Source organism: Phaseolus vulgaris, chromosome 6 (assembly GCF_000499845.2).
Source record: "Phaseolus vulgaris cultivar G19833 chromosome 6, P. vulgaris v2.0, whole genome shotgun sequence".
NCBI classification, from domain to species: Eukaryota; Viridiplantae; Streptophyta; class Magnoliopsida; order Fabales; family Fabaceae; genus Phaseolus; species Phaseolus vulgaris.
In genome coordinates this window covers 2,009,147-2,034,440 of record NC_023754.2, presented here as the reverse complement: position 1 = coordinate 2,034,440, position 25,294 = coordinate 2,009,147, and the positions used below count along the sequence as shown (strand labels likewise).

The following is a 25,294-nucleotide window of genomic DNA, read 5'->3' as shown; positions in this document are numbered from 1 at the left end:
TCTCTCAAAGTGGTTTATTAGGTCCTTGTGCTGGACAAACAAGAAACCTATTCATCTAAGACATAGAGACCAGACACGTTGTGCATAGACATATGTCAGAAAAAGATGTTGGGATGATTCTTCTGCTGCTTTACAGAGCGCACAAAGAGAGGAGTTGACAACCATACCTCTCTGAATGATGTTATCATAAGTTGGAAGCCTTCCAAGTAAAATCCTCCATGCGGTAAATAAAGCTTTGGGCATCGCTTTAGCTTGCCACAAGAGAGTAAAAACATCGTGCGAGTTACCATTGGACTAGTTACACAAAGTCAGATATGCAGATTTCACAGAGAAAACACCGTTGTGATCCCCACTCCATACGATAGCATCCTCGGTTTCCTTACTCAAATTCTTTCCTGTAATGAGATTGAGCAGTTCTCCCTCCATAGAGCTTTCACAATTGAATCTAGGCCTTCTCCACCTTAACCTCCAGTTCCATCCTAAAGCCTCCCAAGAACCTACCTCGCCCACTGTCTTAGCTTGATCCAAGGAGATGGTAAACAACCTGGGAAACAAGGATATAAGCTTGTTGTTGTCCATCTAGGCGTCTTCCCAAAATCTGACTTTATCCCCGGAACCAACTTTCCAAGCAATAGATTTTTGGAACCATCCATCACCTTCTCCCTCACCACATGCCTTAGATAGATCTCTCCACCACCAAGAATGACGGTTACCAGAGTCTTGACTTCTTACTGCACCAGTACAGTACTTGGATACCAAAATCTCTTTCCATTTCCCCTTTTCCTCGCTCATCAGGCTCCATTTCCATTTTGCTAGCAAGGTACAATTAAACATTCTAATATCCTTGACCCCCAAACCCCCTTCCTCCTTTGGTTTACACACATTTTCCCAACGAACCCAAGATATATGTTTGTGATCATTGTCCCAGGCCAAATGAATGTCCTTTGAGTGCTATATATTTTGTCACAAATTGATGTTGGAGCTTTAAAGAAAGAGAGATAAAACAGGGGTATGGAGGTTAAGACCAATTTAATCAAACATACTCTACCCGCTAGTGACAAGCATTTCCCCTTCCAAGCACAGAGTCTAGCTTTAACTTTGTCAACGACTAGTTCCCAAAACTGCACCTTCCTTGAATTGCCAACTACTTGTAAACCCTAGGTATTTAAAAGGGATCTGCATAACGCCGCAGTTAAGAGTTCTTGCATAGGTCTCTAGAGAATTCCTTTCAACCTTAATACCTGCCAGCTTTGATTAATGAAAGTTAACTTTGAGACCAAAAGCCAGCTCAAAAACCCTGAGAATCGCCTTAATTGTGAAGATATTGGAGTAGGAATCTTCACACATAAACAGAGTGTCATCAACAAACTGTAACATACAACATTCAATCTCAGTTCTCCCCACCTTCACACCTCTTAACAGGTTCTCCTTAATAGCTTTGCGTACTAGACCAGCCAAACCTTCTGCTACAATAAGGAAAAGAAATGGAGCCAAAGGGTCGCCTTGCCTCAACCCCCTAGATGGTCTAAACTCCTCCATCGGACTACTGTTAACCAAAACAGACACTTGCCGACTCCAAACAACCTTTCACCCACTTGATCCATTTGTTGTGGAACCCCATCCTATGTAACATATCCAACAAAAAGCTCCACCTAACCGAGTCATACGTCTTTTCAAAGTCCACCTTCAAACACACTTCACTCCTCCGACTTCTCCGTACCTCCTCAATCACCTCATTGGCCATCAGAACACTTTCTAACATTCTCCTATCTTTCAAAAAAGTTGACTGAACATCATCAATAACTAGAGGCAGAACATCCTTGATACGGCACAACATCGCCTTAGTGATGATCTTATAAAGGGCTCCCACTAAAGAGATTGGTCTGAATTGATCAATCATAATAGGGTCTTTCACTTTAGGAACAAGAACAATGAAGGGGCGAATTGCAACCCTTCGAGAAGCTCCCCGATTCTTGAAACAAGTACACAACTTCCATAATGTCCTTCTTTAAGGTCTCCCAATTGCTCTTAATGAAATTGAAATTAAAGTCATCTGGACCCGGGCTCTTAGATTCCTCACACAGCCACACTGCAACCTTTACTTCCACCTCAAGAAAACCATCTACCATACTCAAGCTAATCGCCTCGGGAAGAGACTTGAAGTCCACAGATCCAAGACTAACACCAAGGTCAGGAATGGCCAATGAACCTTTGCTCAAACACTCGCTTTGCTTCCCTGCAAAAAGTTTCTAGTTCTTGGCACCACTGATTGTCTAATTTGACACCTTTAACTTCATTCCTGATCTTCTCCTCCACCTAATAAGAGAGTGATAAAATTTGGAGTTAGAATTTCCATGCTTAAACCAGTTTGATCTGGCTTTTTGCCTGTATAGAGATTCCAACTTTTTATCTAGCAGCCTCGGTTGACTGAATAACTCCATTCTTCTTAACTTTTCACCCTCCACAAGATCTCATATGTTGATAACTCTCATTCCTAAGAGACATTATTTTAACAATTTTTTACATGACTTATTATAACTGTTTTTTTTTTATATTTTTTCTATTAAAACAGTCGTGAATGTTGTTAACTTCATCAATTTTCTTATACCTTACAATAAACTCTCATATTTATATAATGCTTTTAAAGTTGTTTTTTTCAATGTAACTAAAATTTAGTTACTTTTGTTGGTTTCCCGTAACAATAACTAGTAAAACACAATAAGAATGAAATAAAACTCTATTATAATAAAAGGTTCTACATATAAAGAATATCTCAATAAAATGTATTATGTATATATAGAGATAACATAAATTCATCAAGACAATGGAGGCAAATCATCATCTACAAGACTCTAAATCATGGAAGAACTTTCGCATCATCTTCCTTTATTCTAAAAAAAAATCAATCTGTTTTAATAAAGTGTAGTCTAACATGAATGTATTTAATTCTCATATGGTATATATTTGATGATCCACTAAATATGACATTTTGACTATCGCATTAACATCTCAAACCTCACCACACCCTCTTCACAAGTTCATCCACCTGTGCCATCTATGTTAACTTTGTTCTCTACTACAACCACAAGCAACACCAATTCTTTGCCATTCTAAGTGGCCAATCTCGAAATCAACGTTGAACTCCTCTGTTACTGCAAGACTAACGTGCAAATTGAAAAATAAAATAAAATAAAGTACAATACATAGGCCATGAGTCACAAAAATTATTGTGCACACTCTTATGTGCATCGGTACATGTTAAAATAGTCATACACAGTAGACTGCACCAATTTGAGTTTATACTAATTACTTGTCAACTTTATGATGGCACCCCATAGTGAAAACGCATGCATTTAAATATCATTCATGCAATACCAAATAACTAAAAGAAATGTTTCGTTTGCTGTTTAAATACAAAATAAGTTTACTAAACAATGTCCTGCGTGATTTTGTACAGGCAAAAAAGTTAGGCACAAGGACCGTCATACATTTGGCCAAACCGAAAAACTTTACTACACCAATTCCTTCTGTTTGGGTTCAAGAACTGGAGGATCAACCACAATCCCCATATTTGCCGCAGTGCCAGCTATAATTCTCATAGCTGATTCTATAGTCGAGCAATTCAAGTCCGGCAGCTTTTCAGCAGCAATTGTACGCAATTGATCAATTGTGACCTTTCCTACCTTTTCCCCCTTGGGGTCTTTTGAACCCTTTTCCACTCCTAAATAGCAATTTCAAGTTAGACGGTTTGGAACTTTGAACATTGATTCATTGAAAAACACAATAAGCTTTGAGTGATGCTCTATCAAATCAATAACAGTTTGCATTCTGTTTGTTCAGGTTTATTATAAGTAAAACAAGGACTATTCACTCAAAAAACTGAATTTCAGCCACCCAAGTAAAACAAATTTTGTGCTAGAATGCTATTACAACCATCGACATCTATCTTTGAAGTCAATCATGAGTATATACTGTAAATAAAATTCCACAAATAGAAAGGCAAACGAAGTTTCATAGTCCGTATAGACAGATTTTAACGGCTACACAGAGTTCTCAAACCATTAAAAGCACCTCGTGAGTCCATAGTAGTCAAAGGATGTAGAAATTAACAAAACCTCGGTGTATAATACTCAATTTCAAATATTAGTACGGACGTTTAAGTCAACCAACTGTTTTAACTAGGGTAATATGTTCCAAATCCAATCCAAGGCAATTCAGCAGGAAACTGAATCGGTTTGTAAATCAATAATGTGCCAGGTCACTTAATTTCAAGCAGAGGAAAAGTAAGAAAATTCAGTGTTCCTTAATCACATACGATCTAAGAAACACGATGAAACTTGGTACTGAGAAAGAATAGGGTTGAATTAAGATAATATAGATGATTCCTTCCCAGTCTGTCTTGAAATAAAAGAAAGCATAAACAAATCATTGTGATTGGCAGCAACAGATTATGCTACTGAGGGAAACATAATATCAAACAGTTTAGAGGCAGTGGATGGTTGTGAACATACCAGCGGCTTTAAGAAGTAGAACCGAAGCAGGTGGGGTCTTCAATATGAAAGTAAAGCTTTTATCCTACAGAAGGAAAACACGTGTAAATGGAGATTGGCGACGGGGAAAATGAGAATAAGTTGAGAGCTAAGAACTGACGTCGTAGACTGTGATCTCGACAGGAATGACATAACCGGGCTTATCGGCGGTTCTAGCATTGTAATCCTTGCAGAAAGCCATAATATTGACACCCTTGGATCCAAGAGCAGGGCCAACGGGAGGAGCGGGTGTAGCCTTCCCAGCTTCAAGGGCCAGCTTTATAACTCCAACCACTGCACCACCCAACAGAAAATTAAGCAAAAATTCAGAGGAGCGAGAATGAGGTTAAACAAAAATTAAGCTTACCTTTCTTGGCCTTCCCACCAGGTTTAGGGGGAGCCATGGCAATGACATTGAAGCGCCTTCGAATTGGGAGGGAAGGAGAAGGAGTGGGAAGAGGGGTTTTGTTTCCAGGAAACGGAAGAGAAATTGTTTTGGTGTTTGAGGAGAATTTGACAGAAGTGGAAAAAAATGAAGAAGAAGAAGAAGAACACAAGGAGGGACAGGAGAAGATAAGTGTTGACGCCATTCAATCTTTCCCAACAAGAGTTGAGTTCGGATAAAATGCCTATCCGTAGACACCCCGAATTAACCTGTAAAAACTCTACACAATATATTCTACCTCAACCTCTTCCCATAGACTGCACTTTTTATATTCATATCAGTGGAAATACGTGTCTCAGTATCTCTGTTTATTTATCATAACAAAAAATTAAAAATATAATTTCACTTTTCATTAATTTTTATAAATTGTATTGTATAATAGAAACCACTTGTAAATTTTCATCACAGTAAAAATTAAAATTTCAAAAAATGTCTAAAGATTTAAAAATTATTATTATAATTATACAATAAAAGCATTTTCAACTTTTATGGATAATCTACTAAAAACTTGGTAAATGATTATTAAGATAAAAGAAGTAAAAGTAAAAAATGTATACCAAACAATAATTACAAAACCAAAAGAATACATATTTTAATACAGATTGAAATAAATATAGATTTTATTTACTTATTAGATGTTAAAAAACTAAAAGAATAAGATAAATATATTATAAAAACCATCTATATATAACTCATTAAAGTATATATTGTTGTAATATTTGTGTTTCAAATATTGTTAAAGATATTTGTGCTTATATGAAAGTCAAATAACTAATTTATATGACAACTATTGTTGATAAATTGTTGAAAGGTTTATGTTATCGTCGGTTGATTCGCTCGTCGGTTGACTCGAACGACAGTTCCTGTTCCTCCTATCTTCACCTGAGAATCGAACTTCCTTGATCGAAGGATCTCTCACCTGTAAAGACAAAGGGTGTCTTGACGACCTTTTGCACTCCGACGCTCAAGTCAGTATTAGGGCAAAGAAACATTAAGTGTATAAAGTAGTTTCAGTCTAAAAAACTGTGTACCTTGCTAGGGCTCTTAGCACCTTTCATATAGGTTGAAACTAGGGTTAACCTCTGTTCTGTTACCCATATCTAGGGTTCCTTGGGAAATGTCCTTGCGCCACTATTACACAATCTTAGCATAATCTGGCACATGGGACTTCCCTTAACTGGAGTGCAACGACTAACAGAATGATCGCCTGGGTACCAACTTGTGCACCAAATCTCTGGTGCCATCTATTCTGTGGGTGCTCTAAGTATTCATGTGCCATGCATGCAGCTTCCCTTGGAAACCCTAACCCTAACGGGCCTTAGCGTCTCCAAGGACTATTTACTTGTGTCGTGCCTGAATGCGCTATACACACCACCTGCATGGATCCCTCGTCCCTTAGGGATTCCTCCCATATCTGATGTTTTAACTGGTAACTAGTGTAATTATGGGGCCCACCTTATGTGGCCCACTACAGCTGTTCAGACCACCGATGTCTGATCTCTCCCTCTGTTGGCGAGGTCTGATGTCAATCCCTGACGTCACTGGTCGGTACAGTTTAGGATGCATAAATCTAAACTTGTGGGTACTTATTTGGGCTATTATACAAAACTCTCAATTACCCAAGCTCCTAGTTTCAAGGAACATGGGAGGGAGATTGCATATTCTAACAGAATAGGGAACATCATGTACGAGATGATGTATAGTATACTACATCTGACATATGTTGTTAGTGTGGTTAGCAAGTTAATGGTAGATTCTGAACGTCCTCATTGAGAGACTCTAAAGTGGGTGTTGAAATACTTGAAAAAAACATTATCGTTTGGGCTAGTGAATAAACAATCTATCTATAGCGGAGAAATTATATAAGGATTTGTAGATGCAACTATATAGAGAATGTTGATACTAGAAATTCAATTTTCAGGTATGTTTTCACACTATTTAGAATTACAGTTTGTTGAAAAGCTAGTTTTAATCAATGGTGACTTTATCTACTACTCAGGTTGAGTATATTGCACTCACAGAACGGGTGAAAATGCTTTGTGGTTGAAGGGAATGATTGAATAGCTTGATATTATACATGATTTTGTGATTATTGTCATCGATGATGTTGAAGATTGTAATGATGGTGTAAAGGGACACGAGGGTTGTAATGGAGGAGATTATCTTAGAAGAAAATAAACGTATTGTTCAGGGGAACTGATTTTTCGTTGAAGGGTTGCCAAACTTTGTTGATGAAACATTGAGTGGAGATCCACCTACAAAATGTCTTTCGACACTCAAGTTAGTAAGAACTTAGAGAAATATGAAAGTATTTTAGTGATTGAATGAGATTGAACTGAGTACTCACTAGAGAATAAAACTATATTCATAGGCTTTTGAATCTAGATCAATATCCAATAAGGTTGTTATCAAATATTGAGTTGATTAATCTGATATAATAAAAATAAGTTTTCAAGTGAATGCGAGTTATTCACATTTGCAGTGGTTTTACCTAATTATAATAGTAGGTAATATTATATCATTATTTTCTAATATTGGGTAGTACACAAGCCCCAAAGCTTAGGAACCCAATTTACAGGATGATTGGGTTATTTTAAAATTTATCTCATGTCATATTTTTGGCTGAGCTTTAAAAAAAGACCATCTTTTCATGACTAACTTTAGGTTAGACTTTGTGAATGTTCATACAGCTCGATGATCTGAGTTTACTGTGATTATAACTATTTGAAATAGTACGAATCTCTATAAGTATTAATGAGGGGTTTTAATACTTTTGAAGTGTTATGTAATTTAGGTTGTTGACATTTCACTTATTCTACCACGTTGCCCTAGAGTGTTATGACATGTGACTCTTCGAAGTTTTGTTTTGCGCATTTTCGTTGAAAGAAAACAAAGTTTTTTAAAATAAAAAGAAAACAAAGCATTTTCAAAGATCAAAATATCTACATTCTCTTGCATTTTTCTTCTTGGCTCTGTTGGTGTTTTGACTTGAGGGTTTAATCTTTTTCCTTTTTGTGCTTCTGTTCACCCATTTTCTTATAGGTACGCTTTTCTAATGGTTTCTTCTTCTTTATTTTTTTTGATGGGGTCAACCCTCTAATGAGCAGGGAGGTTGTTCTAATAGGAGAAGACTCTTCTACGAGTCATAATATCTCTTTTTTCAATTGAAGGGGATTTATTTAGGGAAATTTTTTCTCCCCTTGGAACCATTATCGTGGTTGTTCCGCTACATCAGAGGGAAGTAGGGTTATCATTTCCCCATCGGGAAAAATGGAAGGCCTCTTCCCAAAATGTACCAGAGACCTTAGGACCAAATTTTTTCAAAAGAGGAAAGACAAATTTCCTCAAATCACAGATCTCAAGTACTTCTGGTTACTCTATGAGGTTGCCTTCTATCCTTCCGAGTTTACCTCGAGAGAAATGGTTGAGGAGTTTGTGTCCTATTTTAGTATTTTTCATGACTCAATGGTCGAGTTAATCTCAATCGACTGAAGCTTGTGTTGGTTCTGACCGAGTTTATATGAAGCTCTCGCCTAACCATAAGGACTTTATCTTTGTATATGAGTTCTTCTTTAAAGAACTCAACGTGTTATTTTCTTTAAAGAACTCACTAGTAAAGCATACTTCTACTGATTTAATCAGTACCCACTTTGTTCCATGCTTATCTCCTCTCTCTTGAATCATGCATCCAAGAAATTAATTAGAACAATTTGAACTAACTAAGAAACCAAAGTTAAAGATAATGAAGACTCTCAATCATTCGTTCAAGTACAACCTCTCACAAAAACCAGTTTGCCAGGAGATTAGAATATTAAAACAACTGCTATAGAGAATTAAAAAATAAAACTTTTATTGATCAAAACCTCACAACTCAATGGGGGAATTACAAAGGAAACAACCAAAAAGGTTTAGCCTTCCATGTGGAGGCAAAACAAAAGAATTACAAAGAAGAAAAGAAACTAAGAAAATCCTATGAAGCTTCCCTTTTTCTCCTTGAAGCTTGTGTCTTTTTTATAGGTTTTTCTTCTCCAAGGATCTTGGGAAAATATTATGGTTTAGATTTTGTTAACAATTTCTCAGTTTCCAACTCTCTAGAATTCTTGTATTTTGCAGAAGATTTGCTTCTAATTTAGTTTTTGAGATATTGTAGATTTTATTTTCTCCTTAGAATTTGTTTTCTGTTTTAATTCAAAGAAGCAACTTGGATTTTTGCATATTTGGCCAATTCACAAAGGTAGACACTTCCTTTACACCATTTACTCTAAAAATACAAAATTAACAAAAATAATAGTTAAGACCCAAATAAACCCAATTATATGAATATTAATTAAAACAATAAATTTATTTATTATTATAGTTCAATAATTTATTATTAAAGCTATTGATTGTGAATAAATATATGTTCATCACATATGCAGTGATAAGTTGTCTAACGCCAGAGAGATGATAGTATAGAAGTGGTCAGATGACCCCAAGTAATCTTCCAATGGATCCAATAACGAATATAGTGAAATCAATATTCAAAATTATCTACAATCAATGAAAGTTAGCAATAATAGTAAAGGAAAGGGGTTTGTGATTGTTTAGAAGGAAAATATAAAAGATTATTAAAAACAATAAAGAACACACGTTGACTCCCAAGTTTATTTACCACGAATTCCACGTTGATTTTCTTAAGATTATCATCCTTTAATTCTCAAATAGATGTCAAACTTAATCAAGCAAACGTCAGTCAAATTCAATAAAATCTTATAAGCAAAACAAGCGTCTACTAATGTATTCAGTATCTCACTAGTTCCAAACATATACTTGTGAGATGTTTATCTTCTACCTCTTGAACCAAGCGAACAAAGAGATTAAAATGTTTTAAATGTTTAGGTTTTGGGCACATAGCTGCCAATTGTCCAACCAAAAGAACAATGATGGTAAAGGGGGGAGTTGTGGTGAGTGAATATAGTTCCCAATCCTTAAGATCTAGCTCCCTTACCTCTTCAAGAAGCCAAAGTGAGGAAGATTATGAGTTACCTTGTGAAGGTGATTTGTTAGTAGTAAGGCGCATGCTTGGACAAACTCAAAAACCTTTTGATGAAAGTCAAAGGGAAAATATTTTTCATACAAGATGCCTTATTGTAGATGGAGGTAGTTGCACAAATGTGGCAAGTACAAGAGTGGTGGATAAACTTGGATTAACCACCATCTCTCATACAAAGCCCTACAAATTACAATGCCTTAGTGAAGAGGGAGAAATAATTGTCAATATAGAAGTCCTCACAACATTCTCTATTGGAAAATATAAAGATGAGGTATTGTGTAATGTTGTGCCAATGGAAGTCACCCACGTTCTATTAGGAAGGTCATGACAATTTGATAGAAAAAATTTACATAATGGCCTTACTAATAAAATATCCTTTACCTTTAAAGGGCATAAGGTCATATTAAAATCTCTCTCTCCAAAAGAGGTGAATGAAGACCAAGTTAAAATGAAAGAGAAGAAATAAAATGAAAAAAAAAAGTGTTAAGAAAAGCCTTTTTATCTCCTCCAAATAGGTAAAAAAGGTAATGCTGGCTCGCAAAGCTATCTTTATAGCCTATCCTAAAAGAAACCTAAAGATAGAGACGACAGTCGATAGTTCTAAATGCTTGGACCCTTTGCTAAAGGAATTTCAGGATGTGTTCCAAGAGCCACCTAAAGGATTACCTCATTTAAGGGGCATTGAACATTAAATGGATTTCATTCCTGGGGTTTCTTTACCAAATACACCTGCATATAGAACCAATCCAACCGAGGCTAAATAAATTCAGCAACAAGTCAAGGAGTTATTAGCCAAGGGGTGAGTCCAAGATAGCATGAGTCCTTGTGTTATGCCTATCATTCTTGTCCCTAAAAAGGATGGGAGTTGGAGAATGTGTACGGATTGTCACGCCATAAATAACATAACCATCAAGTATAAGCATCCTATCTCTAGATTAAATGACTTGTTATATGAGTTACATGGGTCTCAAGTCTTCACCAAAATTGATCTTAAAAGTGGATATAATCAAATCCAGATTCAACTGGGAGATGAATGGAAAACCGCTTTTAAGACCAAGTTTGGGTTGTATGAGTGGTTAGTCATGCCCTTTGGCTTAACCAATGCTCCGAGCACCTTCATGTGACTAATGCATCATGTCTTAGGACCTTTTATAGGCAAGTTTGAGGTAATCTACTTTGATGACATTCTTATCTACAACTTTAACATAGAAGACCATAAAGTGCATGAGGCAACGACAGAGAAGAAGACCCCCGCGAAGCAGCAACTCTATCAACCAAGGAAGCCTCAAACCAGGGGGCGTGAGAGGAAGAATGTGCCACCAACGCACGACTTTGTGGTAGAATTGAAGGACCTCATCGCTATCCCCAACGTAGCGGAGAGGCTGAAGGTACCCCCCAAGACCGACAAGAAGCTCGGGCCCAACAAGAACGCTTGGTGTGAGTTCCACCAAGCATTCGACCATCCCATACGCAACTGTTTGGCATTGGGACATCAATTAAATGAGTTGGTAAAGAACGGATTCCTAAGGGATTACTTGCAAGAAAAGTAGGGGACCAAGAACGTGGCGGTGACAGGCGGTGGCCCGGGGCATGAAGCCCCCGTGCATTGTGAGATTCACACCATCGCGAGAGGTTTTTCGGGAGGAGGTTGCACCGCTTCTCAGCGGAGGAGGTTGTCTTCACTAAGGCCGACCTTCAGGACGTTGTTCCCCATGACAACGACCCGATGGTGATCTTAGTGGTAACCACAGGAAGGAAGATGCACCGTGTACTAGTGGATAAGGGAAGCTCGACAGACGTAATGTTCTGGACGACTTTCAATAAGCTGCAACTGTCCCCTAACATGCTAAGGCCCTATACTGGATGCATGTACGGTTTCGCGGGAGACCAGGTGGAGGTGCGTGGACACTTAGAGTCGAGGACCACTTTCACGGATGGTATCGCTTCCCTTACGGAGAACATCAGGTATCTCATCGTCAATGCCTCCTTCGCTTATAACATGCTATTGGGTAGACCTACGCTGAATAGGTTGGGGGCGGTGCCGTCGACGAGGCACATGAAGATGAAGCTCCCTGACTTGGCAGGAAAGGTGATTACCATCAAGTCAGACCAGAAGGAGGCTAAGAGATGTTACGAGAATAGCCTCAAAACAAAGAGAGGGATATTCATGGTCACTACGCGACCACCGTACACAAAGGAGATCGCTTAGCCCGAGGTCAATTGCACCGAGATCGCCTGGACCAAAGCAGCGATTGCCCGCGAAAAGATAGCCGGGGAGACCAGACCTGATCCATTTGGTGATACAAGGGAAAAAGAGACTGGAGGAAAGGTCTCTAAGCTTAGCAACACCCTCGACCAAATGGCGCAGGATCTGAATGCCAAGGTCCGACTTGTCCACCAGAGGGCGAAGAAACGACACCTAATTGACTTAGAAGGTTTGTTCGTAAAGATAGCTGAGTACAGGTTGAAATCGAACCCCAAGAAGCGTGTATCCGGAATATAAGTAGGGATGTTTCTGGGTTTCTTTCTCACTGAGCGTGGTATGAAAACAAACGCAAAAAGGTACGCACTGAAGAGGCGCATGTCTGTCTTGTTTGGATTTGCACCAGTTGGAGGAGGGGGCGACCTCCCTTACCAAGAGGGTAAAGAGGCGTTCATCAAGTTGAGGGAGTACTTAGCCAACCCTCCAGTCCTGTGCAAACCACAACCAAGCACGACACTTAGTTTGTATCTAGCGGTGATCGATCAGGCGATCAGTTCAGTCCTTGTTCAAGAACAGGACCAGTTTCAAAAACTCATATGCTTTGTGAGCAGAGTATGGCAAGGACCTGGGGAAAGATACCAGGTACCGGAGAAGGCGGCCCTGTTGGTCTCACGTCAGCTCTCCCTCGTATGGACTGGTTCTTCTAGAGTAATAGAGGTCCTCGGGAACAAAGCATGCATACTTGAGACGCTGAAAGGAGGCGCGATTCCTTGCACATGGAATGCTGCCAACTTCAAGTTTTATTTCAGTTAAGCAATAACACTGTACATTGTATTAGGGGACTCCTTTTTTCCCTTATAAGGGTTTTTTAATGAGGTCACCCAATAAATTTCGATTGAAATGTTTTCTCGAGTTTGTACAGTGCAGTTAAAAACTTGTTTTACTTGCGTTAGAGGTCTCGTGAGTGGAAAGGTAGGTTCGTAGAGAATACCTCCCCTTTCGAGTGAGAACGCCGAGGTTGAACGAAATAGTTCACCAGATAAAACCTCCTCGCCCTTGAGCAAAGCTAAGGTCATTTAAGAACTTGTTTTCCTTGCGTTACAGGTCTCGTGAGTGGAAAAGTAGGTTCGTAGAGAACACCTCCCCTTTCGAGTGAGAACGCCAAGGTTGAACAAAATAGTTCACTAGATAAATCCTCCTCGCCCTTGAGCGAAGCTGAGGTCAGTTAAGAACTTGTTTTCCTTGTGTTAAAGGTCTCGTGAGTGGAAAGGTAGGTTCGTAGAGAACACCTCCCCTTTCGAGTGAGAATGCCAAGGTTGAACGAAATAGTTCACCAGATAAATCCTCCTCGCCTTTGAGCGAAGCTAAGGCAGTTAAGAACTTATTTTCCTTGCGTTAGAGGTCTCGTGAGTGGAAAGGTAGGTTCGTAGAGAACACCTCCCCTTTTGAGTGAGAACGCCAAGGTTGAACGAAATAGTTCACCAGATAAATCCTCCTCGCCCTTGGACGAAGCTGGGTCAGTTAAGAACTTGTTTTCCTTGCGTTAAAGGTCCCGGGAGTGGAAAGGTAGGTTCGTAGAGAACACCTCCCCTTTCGAGTGAGAACACCAAGGTTGAAATAGTTCACCGGATAAATCCTCCTCGCCCTTGAGCGAAGCTGAGGTCAGCCAAGGAATTGTGTCCCTTGCGTTCGAAGTCTCGTGAGTGGAAAGGTAGGTTCGTCAAGAACACCTCCCCTTTTCGAGTGAGAATGCCAAGATTGAACGACCTAGTTCATAGTTAAACCCCCCTCATACAACAAGGGTAGGGTACCAAAAGGCGCTAGTAGAAGCATCGCGGTGTCAGGCACCACGAGTTAGCAGTTGAGTAAGATAAAACAGCAGTTTTCGGTCAGATCAAGCTTAAGGAAGTAAACACACCTAAAGAAAGTAAATTGCAAGCAGACAATAAACTGTTTGTTTGACAACCAAGTACAAGCTAAAAAGGAAGAATCCTTGAAACGATCTGCCTGTTTACAACACGGTTTGATGCTGTGAAGGGTGAAGTGTCCATCTCGGGGTGCGCACAGGCAACCTGAGCAAGGGCGTCCTCGAACCCCGCGTCGTAAGCATCAACAGCATCCCCGGTCAGCTCAGCCTCGGCTTCTTCGAACCTCTTGGCTTGTTGGAGGAGCTCGGCCTCAACACGACCCAGGTGCACTTCTCGATTGATGGACCTTTCTTTAAGCCTTGCCATCTTGGCTTCTAACTCAATGACCCAGATTCGCAGGATTTTTGTCTCCAGCTCGACGACCTCTTGGCATTTGTCATGAAGTCGTTTTGAGAGATCCTTTTCAGATTGGTGGAGACTAGTCAACTTCTGCTTCAGTGCGGCCTCGAATGTAGCAAACGAACGAGCCAACAGGGTCGTTTCTTCCTTAGCCTTGGCCTCTACCAGTGCCACCCTTGCCTCAGGCCTAGTTATGAGGGCATTGGATTGAGTAAGAAGAGCCCCAAAGTTGAGGCCCAGCCTTTCCCTCGCAATGGTCTCATCCGAGTCCACCGTCATCTCTAGATGAAAGCCTTTAAGGGCATGTTGCAGGACAACAGGTAGTTCGGGGGCAGATGGAGCTACACTGTCGGGCGACCGATAGTGGAGGAATGGGAGGCTGTCACCACCCTAGGTTAGAGACCGACCCCTTAGCGGAGTCCTCATCAGATTCGATCTCCACTACCTTTTCGTAAGGAAATGGAGCGGGAGATGCTTGGGCGGCGGCAAGAGGAACCGTGACTGTAGGAGTGGAGGGAGTAGGGGAGGGCGCAGCAGTGTCAGAGGCAAGGGCATGAGGGCTAGAAGTGCCTGCACCCCCAGACATCCCTCGACGGCGAGTAAGAATACCAGCCAGCTTGGCCTATTTCTCCTCATTCAGCACCATCCCTACATACAAATTTCAGAATACAAGTGGTTAGGAATCCAAAACACAGGGGTAAACATACGAATATAAAGAGGTAGAATGTGCAAGCATAACAGTATTATGGCGTAACTCAACGAAAACTCAGAAAAACCCCACACTCGAAAGAAACCTAGGGAGACAGAGGAACAAAGAGAAAATAGGGAAAGCTTAAAATACAAGGAGTTTAAACAGTCCCAAGCAGTTATTAAGCATCAGAATCAATAGATAAGTGCGATCAACAGTTAAAGTTCATACCTTTTGATCAGGTAGGATGAAGGTTCTAGAATTTTTAGGGAAAACGCGAGAGCGCTCGAGGAAGAAGACGAAGCAATCAAGGGTGTTTCAGAGAATGGTGGAATAGTGATTGGATGTGCGTTTTTGAATATTTAACGTAAACAAAGAAGCGTAAGCGACGTTAAGCTCTGGTCATTGATCAAAACACGTGTGCGCAGTTAAGGCAGGCTCAGAGAAACGTCACATTGGCGCACTATTCACGTCATGTCATACAGAGCCACGTAGGTCACCAAGGGCAAGAACTTAGTCTCTTCGCTGAACAAGTTACAGCTCGAGACTAGGGGGCTTGTGTACCAACCAGTCCTCGAGCGTCGTTGACCACTAGTAATGTGGGGCCACGTAAGCGGGGTCCCACAAGCGGCGTGGGTCAGTGTCTCGCGAGGCACGTGCGTCAAGGAACCAAAGAGTTGATGAGAATCAAATAAAGGAGGCTTTTATTAATGGAGGAAGAGGACATCCACCCTCACATTTGAAGTTCTTTCTTCTAGTCTTCTCAAAATTAAAAGAAGACATAAAATAAAGATGAGGCCCAGGCCCAAAGCCCAAGCCCAAACCCAAGAAGGCCAAAGCCCAAAGAGCCCAAGTCCATCCCATGAGGGGCAAGGCCAAGCTTTGAAATACTCTTGTATAGTTTTAGGAGGTGTGGTTATTAAATAAAAGAGTGTGAAAATGTAAAATAAAGTCACATTGTCCATGTGACTTAGGAGAGTGGTGTAGGTATAGTTTTTAGGAGGTGCCATAGTAGAAAAAGGTCACACCTCCCATGTGACTTGTTTTTGGTGGGAATTTCAAATGAGTTTATTTGAAATTTCCCACCTATTTTTCAGCACCTCTAGGATATAAATAAAGGTGCTTAGCTTGTACAATTCAGATTGGAATCTAAAGAAACTATACTCAAATTTGGAGTGAGCATTGGAGAGCTTTTGAGCCTTCTTCCCTAGTCTTATCTTGAAGGATCCATGGTGTCCTCAAGTGGCGGCAGCACTCTCATCTAGGAGCAACCACACTTCTAGTGGCGAGATCATTCATCATTCAACCATCTTCATGAGCAATTCTCTTCTCCTTCTTTTCTTCTTTGTTAATTCCTTGTCTTAGCTTGTTTCCTTGTTGTTTTTGGTGGCCAAAACACAAGCCAAGAAAACTGAATAGGAAAGCTGGAAACAGAAATGTACCGAACCAAAACACAAGAAGAATAAGAACAGCTGCTGAAAACTTAAAAACCGAACCAAAAACAACAAGGAAACAAGCTAAGACAGGGAATTAACAAAGAAGAAAGGAAGGAGAAGAGAATTGCTCATGAAGATGGTTGGATGATGAATGATCTCGCTACTAGAAGTGTGGTTGCTCCTAGATGAGAGTGCTGCCGCCACTTGAGGACACCATGGATCCTTCAAGATAAGACTAGAGAAGAAGGCTCAAAAGCTCTCCAATGCTCACTCCAAATTTGAGTATAGTTTCTTTAGATAAATTCCAATCTGAATTGTACAAGCTAAGCACTTTTATTTATATCCTAGAGGTGCTGAAAAATAGGTGGGAAATTTCAAATAAACTCATTTGAAATTCCCACCAAAAACAAGTCACATGGGAGGTGTGACCTTTTTCTACTATGGCACCTCCTAAAAACTATACCTACACCACTCTCCTAAGTCACATGGACAATGTGACTTTATTTTACATTTTCACACTCCTTTATTTAATAACCACACCTCCTAAAACTATACAAGAGTATTTCAAAGCTTGGCCTTGCCCCTCATGGGATGGACTTGGGCTCTTTGGGCTTTGGCCTTCTTGGGTTTGGGCTTGGGCTTTGGGCTTGGGCCTCATCTTTATTTTATGTCTTCTTTTAATTTTGAGAAGACTAGAAGGAAGAACTTCAAATGTGAGGGTGGATTTCCTCTTCCTCCATTAATAAAAGCCTCCTTTATTTGATTCTCATCAAGAGTGGTCAGACATCGGTCACCAGGATGTACCGACGTGCCACTAGGCAGTGTGGAGAGGTCGGACATCAGGACTCGAACAGTAGAGTTGGGCCACGAGAGGTGGATCACAGACCACACACCAGTTATCAATAAGGGAGAAGCCTAGGTCATGAGAGTCCATGCGTGTGGAGTGGATGACGCGTTTAGGCGTAACACTAGTATAGAGCCACTAGAAAGGATACGACCTGTGAGGGTCACGTTCCAGCGGTGAGCTGCATGCATGGCACGTGAACAATTAGGGCACTCCCAAGACGGGCGACCACAGAGATCAGGTGCACAAAGAGGCATCCAGGTGGTCATCCTGTCAGAGGTTGCACTCCAGTTAGGGAACCCCACGCGCTAGGTTATCCTAAGAGTGAGTAATTGTGGCACTGGGGCCCACCCCCTTAGGATGCCCATTTTGGGTAATGGAAACAGTGGAAACCCTAGTTTCAGTCTATATAAAGGGAACTAACAAACTTAGCAAGGTACACTATTCATTTGCGTCGCTTAACACACACAGTTACAGTCTTACGTAAAACAGTTTTGGTGTTTCGTATCCCTAAGATTGACTTGAGCGTCGGAGTGCAAACAGCCTCTAGGGCCCCCTTTGTCTTTGTGTTTTCAGACATTCATCAAAAGGAAAAGCACGTGCAAGCGCAGGGATTCTGGACATGAGAGTGACGTAGACGCACGAAGATGTTTTAGGTCAATCGGTAGGAACAGAATCCATAAATGTTTTGTCAAGTCATGTGCATCCTAAATTATCATCACTTCTATGTAGTACTTTTCTTGATAATTTTGGTTCATTGATTTTAATTTTGAGTCCAGATTTATAATTTTTTGTTTGATCCTTTGGTGCATTTTAATTTTTAGATTTGAGTTCATACTTGTGTGCTAGATCCACACAAGTTCCTATACATCAACTTTATTGTGTTTTTGAGGTTTCTTAAAACTGTTTTTAATTCTAGATTAGGATTCTATATTCTGTGCTGGTTGTTTCTGTTTATGAAATTAAAATTCGTTGGAGAAAAATTATGAAATTCTGGATCTAAACAGATTGAGGTGTTAGAAGAAAAGTGCAAAAAAAATTGAAGCAAAATTCGAAATAGAAAAAAAATGATAAATCAAATTCAAACAGTATGCAATTCTGGTGAGAAAAAAAATAGTGAAGTGGCATCAGATTTGAAAAAATTATCATAATTAATTGATATACTATTTTAGCATGATTCCAGAGCCAAAAGTTAGTTAAGATCTTGAGTTGTCTGTGGTTTAAAACTCAAATTCAAATTTGAAAGATCCAGCTCAGCATAAATTTTTTTAAGTCACGCATTTGAAACCTCAAAATTCTAGTAGTCCTGTTTTGGTTTTATTAATCCAATTCTAGTGCCATTCATTAGGTTCAATTTGTGTGCTATCCTTTTGTTGTGTACCTTATTTTTTTTTGCTTGTCAATTATTTTGTTCAATTACTCTTTCAAGTTGTCATATATCAACTCCCTCTGTTGTATTCCAATTTCAAATTGATTTTTGTTGCTTTAAGTTTTGTTGACCTCATTTCTTGGTGGATAAGTAATTCAAAGGTGCATTCTTAAGTTTGGAGCTAACATCTTTGGTGAGAGCTTTATAACTTAGTAGGTGTTGATTTGAATTCTTAAAGTTGAATATCCTTGAGAGGTTGAGCAAGAGAACAACAAGTGAGCTTAAACACTTACACAAAGAAGGAGTCCCAAAAAGAAAAGAAGAATTGCATAGAAAAGGAATTTCTAAATTTTGTCAATTCAATTTTCTTTGTATTTTCTTTGAGTTGTAATTTGCAAAACCTTGAATAATTAGTGGATTAATTGCACATAGGAAGTGAGTGTGTCTTCAAGTTTTAAAGTGCCAAGAAGCCTCACCTTAGGAAACACCTAGTTTACAAGTTTTTCTAGATAGCAATTTTTCTATTAAAGTGTTTAATTGCTTTGTATTGTTTGTTTGCATAAAAATGGTGTTTTCATTATTGATTGTGCTCTAAGTGAATTACTTAGAGAAAGGTTTATGAAAGTCTTGAAGGATAGAATCTGGCTAGGAAAGGCTTGGTACTTAAGTGATCCAAGTGATTCACCTCCCTTTCCTGGGAATCTACCTACATTACTCCACTTATCTTTCTTTTGGTAAATTGCTTTTAACACATAACTTTAACCATGTCTTCTTATTCTCATCACTCTAGTGAAAATGATAGAGTCTATTAAATATATTTTGAAACAACTAGCACAAGAATTTCAATCACTCTCATATAGACAATTGCAATATAAGGCCCAATTCAAAGAAAGGGATGCTCATTTTTCTTTGATGGAAGAAGAGTTGAAAATGGTTAAAGAAAGGGATGAATACAACAATCCAAAAAAATTTCTCATGCATCTAGCTCTAAGGGAGATGATTCTTTTAGGGAACAAAGTCTTAGAATTAATGAATATTATCAACCACTCCTTAGGAGAGCTAGAAAAGAAAGAAAAGAAAATACTAAGGAGGTTAGGGTAGATCTACCTTATTTCCATGGGAAAGAAAATGTAGAAGCTTATCTAGATTGGGAAATGAAGGTAAAACAATTATTTGCTTGCCATAGAGTAAGTGAGGAAAGAAAGGTACCTTTAGCCACCCTAAGCTTTCAAGGAAATGCTATGTATTGGTGGACAGCCCTAGAGAAAGATAGGCGTCTTCATAAGGATCCTCCCATAGAGTATTGGAATGATCTTAGGAGAGCCTTAAGACACCACCATATTCCCTCCTAGGGAGTTAATGGAGAAGCTCCAAAGACTCCAACAAAAGACTATGAGCGTAGAGGAATATAGGCAGAAAATGGAATTGTATATGATGAGAGCCTCAATTAGGGAGTCTGAGCCTACCACCATAGCAAGGTTTTTGAGTGGACTCAATCTTGAGATTAGAGATAGGGTTGAACTTTTACCCTATAGAGACTTGAATGATTTAATTCAACTTTGTATCAAAGTTGAACAACAAAATTTGAGAAAAACTTCAAGTCGTAGGGAAGGTTCATATTCTAACTCTTATCCCAAGAGAAAGCATAAAAGGGAGGAAACCATAAAGGAAAAACCAAAAGAAACTCCCACAAATATATGTAAAGATGTGATAACCCCACAACCCTATAGCAGAGACACCAAATGTTTTAAATGCTTTGGAAGAGGTCATATAGCTGCCCAGTGCCCAAATAGGAGAACCATACTCTTAAGAGGGAGGGATGAATATAGCAGCCAAAGTGATGAAGCTAGTGGGGGAGAAGAAAAAGAAAATAGTGAGGGGATATATCCATGTGAGGGCGAGTTAATGCTGATCCGTAGAACCCTCAACAACCAACCTAATATGAACCAAGAGACACAAAGGGAGAACATTTTCCACACAAGATGTAAAGTTTGAAAATGTGTCTTCTCTCATTATGGATAATGGTTCTTGCTGCAATTGTTGTAGCATTAGGATGGTGGAAAAGCTGAATCTACAAGTAATACCTCATCCTAAACCTTATAAACTTCAATGGATAAATGAAAATGGGGAATTAACTGTAGATAAGCAAGTGAAAGTCGAGTTCTAAAATTGACACGATCTAGAAAGAAGAAAAATTTAAAAACAAAATTGAAAAGATACTTCTTTTTGAACAACCCACATGCCTCTTGCTTAGTAAAGGAACACATAGGAGACTTCTTAAAGAGGCTAGTAACAAAAATTTAGAACAAGAGAAGAAAAACTTAGAAAAGAGGCTTTTGGACGCGTGGCTCACATCCAGCCTTGCACGTGTCGCCATCTGGGCTGGGATGGCAGGTAGCACCCAGCCCTACACGTGTCATCATCTGAGCTAGGATAACTCGAGCGTCACTTCTTTATTTCTCCCAGCCCTACACGTGCCATCACCTGGGTTGGAGTAACTGAGAGAATCAAACTCTACACGTGTCGTCATCTGGGCTGGGGCAACTTGAACGTCACCTTTGCATAGTAGCCAGTCGCGCGGCTAAGTCCTCAACTCAAGGAGTAAACTAACACGCGACATGCTCTAGAGCACCACCCGACAAGGCGAGTATCGAGTGCAGCAAAGTGCACCATCTCTGTGATATCGCTTGTCTCTAATGGCACCCTCCTTACCGCTGCGCCATGCGTGTTCTGGCTGAGGAAACCTTGCCATCAACGAATGTCCACTCTGGGAATCCCGTCGCTGATAGGCGAGCTATCCCCTCAACCCAAACACCCTTCACGCCCCATGCTGGCGCAACAATCGCCTCACTGGAGTTGTACACTCGAACTTACACCTCTGGGCCTTCACCAGCTTCGATCTGAGCTCGTCGGAAGATCTGGCGACGTGCTTCCTGCGGCGATGTCGAGCTGCATGATCGCCGATCGCCAAATACGTTGATGACGAGCCAACCCGGCGACAACCAGGCATGTTCATCGCAGAACGCCAGTTCCATGAACCGGCGACCACGCTCACCACTGAACCATCCTTCTTTTCTAGCCTACGTGTTCCACTGAGCACGCCCCACCCGGGCACGTGCAAGACACGTCATCACACCCGATGACTTGGTCGGTACACAAGCCCCCCAGTCTCGAGCCGCGACTTGTTCAGCGAGGAGACTAAAGAGGTTCAAATCCGGCGGCTTATGTGGCTTTGCGCGTTGGCGCTAAAACTGTTCACTGACTTGACATTTCACCAACTCCTTCGATCATTCGACACGTGGACCCATCAACGGCCATTGTTCACTGTCGTTTGCTCTTCTCGCAACGTTCGACATTCTTCGAAACTCTTAAACGCTTCACGCCATTTCACTGTTTCATTATCTTCTACCTCTCTTCGAACACTCAAAACACTCCAGCGAACGCTCCGATTCTCCCAATCTCCATCCTTCGGACCACTCTTCTAATCATCTAAAGGTAACCTTTTTATCACCTCTACTGATATTTGTTGCATTTTAATCGGTTCGCATCATCCAATACTTGTCTGGAGCATACGTTGTGGGATGTTTCTCTGCTTTGTTTTTCTCTTTTCTGCGTTTAGGGTTTCTGAACCTTTCTCTGCGAGCCCCCCCTTGTTCTTTCCTCTTCTCTTCTTCTGTCGAGTCTTTCTGTTTACGAACACTCATACCTTTTCATCTTCTTGCAGCTTTCTCGATGACTTGTCCAAAAACCACACCAAACCCTCCTCCATCTCCTCGCAACCCTCCGGCGAAAACCCGTAGGGCCAACCCTTGTTCTTCCCGCGACCCCCCAAGGGGTCCCAACGTTCCCTCCGACCGAGTCGCGAGACCCGCGTCCTCTCATCGTAACCAGCCACAAACCAGTGTGGTGGTAAAGCCTCTTCCCGATTACAAGCGGTTATACCTGTGGGCCTCCGCAACCTTGTTGGGCGAAACCTCATCCATCAACTCCGACCTTGACATCTTTCGCCTCAAGAAGGGTGACAAGGAAAACCTCTCTTTCAGCAAAGAGCATGATGACAAAGTGTCCGTGCATCCTTGTCCTCCCGGTGAGCCCATCTGCACCGACGATCAGGGGAGCGACGACGCCCCCTTCTGCTTCATCTACACCACCATGTTCAAGAAGGTCAAGCTGCGGTTTCCCTTCACACGCTTTGAGAGGGAGCTCCTGATCGAGCTTGACATAGCCCCCGCCCAGCTCCATCCCAACAGCTGGGCGTTCGTGCGGGCTTACCAGATCCTCTGCGCACACTTAGGACATCCGGCCTCGGTGGATGTGTTCCTCTACTTATTCGAGGCGAAGAACCCGGGCGATCGTCTATGGGTCAGCCTCAATGGGATCGCCGGGAGGTCCATTCTTTCTATCTTCCAACAATCCTATAAGGATTGAAAGGGGAAGTTCGTGCGTGTATGCTGCAACGATCAAGACCCTTCCCTTCTCGACGGGTTCCCCTTGTATTGGGTGAACAAAGGGAAAAAGGAGTCGAGCTTCAGGAAGGGTAGGGAGCCAGAAAAGATGAGGGAGCTCGACAAGGACTTGTGCGGCTTCTGGAAGAAAGTCGCCTCTTCCAACGTGACCCTGTCGACTGCCTCCATCGTCTCCTTCGAGTTCTATGAAAGCCAATTGGACTTTCACATAGGTTTGCCCTTAAGCCTTCAAGTTTCCCTAGCTTGACTTTGCATTTTCTCGTTCCTACTTTGATGTTGTTGTTCTACTTCGCATATGGTTTCAAACTCCTTCATGCATTATTACCTGTCAATTCTCTGTGCTAGTTGATAACTGTTGGCCTCCTTTGCAGATACGATGCTGGGACAAGATAGGATGGCTGAGCTGCGCGCCATAGCTAGGTCCCATAAGCTTGCGGCGGGCTCTCAAACGATCCCGAACTCTGTCGCAGAGATCGCCACCGCCCAGGGCCAATCCCCACCAGTTGGTCCACCCGCTGCTGCCGCTCTTCCAGCCCCCCAACGCAAAAAACTACCTCTCAAGAAGGCCAAAAGGAAAGCCCCCAGGGTAGTATCTGACGAAGAGGCGGATGAAAGCACCGAGGACGGGCTAATCTGCAAAAGGAAAAGGGTGGCGGTGACCGAGCCCCCAGCAATTGAGAGCGCCGCTCCAAACTTCATCGAGAACCCCCCCAGCGCCTCCACACCATTCGAGTCCGCTGGGGATGTTCTCGTTTCAAACGCTTCAGTTGCTGAGGCCGCTCCTGAGCAACTTGCTGATACGCAAGCCTCCTCACAAGCCGCCGAGAAGCTGCCTGCCTCACCACCACGTCTCGAAGCTCCCCCCGCCGTCCAACCTTGTGAGGGTGGTGGTGAGCACCAACCTTCGCCTCCACCAGCAACCTCAGGCCTCCTAGCCGCTCTTCAAGAAGCTTTGAAGTCCTTCACCGTGCGCCTAAGTGCCATGGTTGACGATTGTCTTCCCCAAATCGTTGGCGAAGGGCTCAAGGACTCCTTGGAGAAGTTTGAGCTTGACAATCGGATCAACCAAGAGGTGGCAAGCACCGCGAAAGCTGAAGCCGAGAAGACCAAGTGTGATATGATGATGCAAGGCTTGGAGTTTTCGCGAGTTGAAAACGCCCTCAAGGACGAGCTCCAGAGCGTGCGGCAAGACAATAAAGAGTTGCGCAAGAAGCTTCATGACAAACTCCAAGACGTCGTCGAGCTGGAGAGCAAGATCGTCCCTCTGAGGGAAAAAATTGCCGCGCTGGAGGAGGCAAAGAAGACTGACGCTCAGAAGATGGTCAACCTGGAGAAGAGGTCAATCGAGAGAGACCCTTCTGGGAAAGGTTGAGCAAGATCGGGATAAGGCCTCCCAGGAACTTAGTGAAACTGCTGCTGAGCTTGCTCGAGTTCGCGAGGAGAACAGCGGGCTCAAGAAGAAGGCCGACGAGCTCGAGCTTGAAGTCACCCAGGTTCGTGAAGAGAATAGTGGGTTCAAGACGAAGATCGACGAGCTTCAGCTTGAGGCTGCCCAGGTTCTAACTTCCGGCTTTGGCGCTGCTTTGGAACAGTTTGCTTGCAAATATCCTGATCTCGATCTTTCTGAGTTCTCAGTGTACAACGAGGTGGTGGACGGCAAGATCGTGCCCCCGATTGACTTATCTCCTTGAAAACTCTTATACTTTACCTTGGTCTGTAATAATTTTCATTTTGTTCGAACTGTTCGATGCTCATGTGCACATATATACATATATATATATATATATAATCTTCTAATTTATCTGCTGCGCAATCAACTGGTTTAACTGGATGGTTCTTTCTTAACTTAACGTACTTTGCACCAACCGGTACTTAACTTTTCTCGACTCAACGTACTTTGCACCAACCGGTGCTTAACTTTATGCAAACCATTTAGCACCTGGAACATCTCTTGCCCGACCCGCCAAGGGCCAAAGGCGTCTCTACATCGTCGCTCAGAACTTCGCAGACGCGGC

The 25,294-nt window shown here is 41.5% G+C and overlaps 1 protein-coding gene across 1 annotated transcript; it reads right to left on the bottom strand.

Annotated features, from left to right (window-relative positions):
- Positions 1-3,338: 3,338 nt before the first annotated feature.
- On the bottom strand, positions 3,339-5,256 carry LOC137830929 (large ribosomal subunit protein uL11c). Its single transcript, XM_068638343.1, has 4 exons — positions 4,897-5,256; positions 4,651-4,823; positions 4,512-4,575; positions 3,339-3,721 (listed from the first exon to the last, which is right to left on the bottom strand). Exons 1-4 carry the CDS (start codon positions 5,117-5,119, stop codon positions 3,513-3,515), a joined length of 669 nt encoding a protein of 222 aa, XP_068494444.1. The 5' UTR covers positions 5,120-5,256; the 3' UTR covers positions 3,339-3,512.
- Positions 5,257-25,294: the final 20,038 nt, after the last annotated feature.

What these genes read in the sequence shown, in the direction of transcription:
- LOC137830929 (XM_068638343.1), bottom strand. Translation starts at nt 5,119, where the DNA reads ATGGCGTCAACACTTATCTTCTCCTGTCCCTCCTTGTGTTCTTCTTCT. An exon ending in TCGAGATCACAGTCTACGAC is followed by an intron (nt 4,576 to 4,650) that starts GTCAGTTCTTAG and finishes TTCCTTCTGTAG; the next exon opens with GATAAAAGCTTTACTTTCAT. An exon ending in TCTACTTCTTAAAGCCGCTG is followed by an intron (nt 3,722 to 4,511) that starts GTATGTTCACAA and finishes ATTGCTATTTAG; the next exon opens with GAGTGGAAAAGGGTTCAAAA.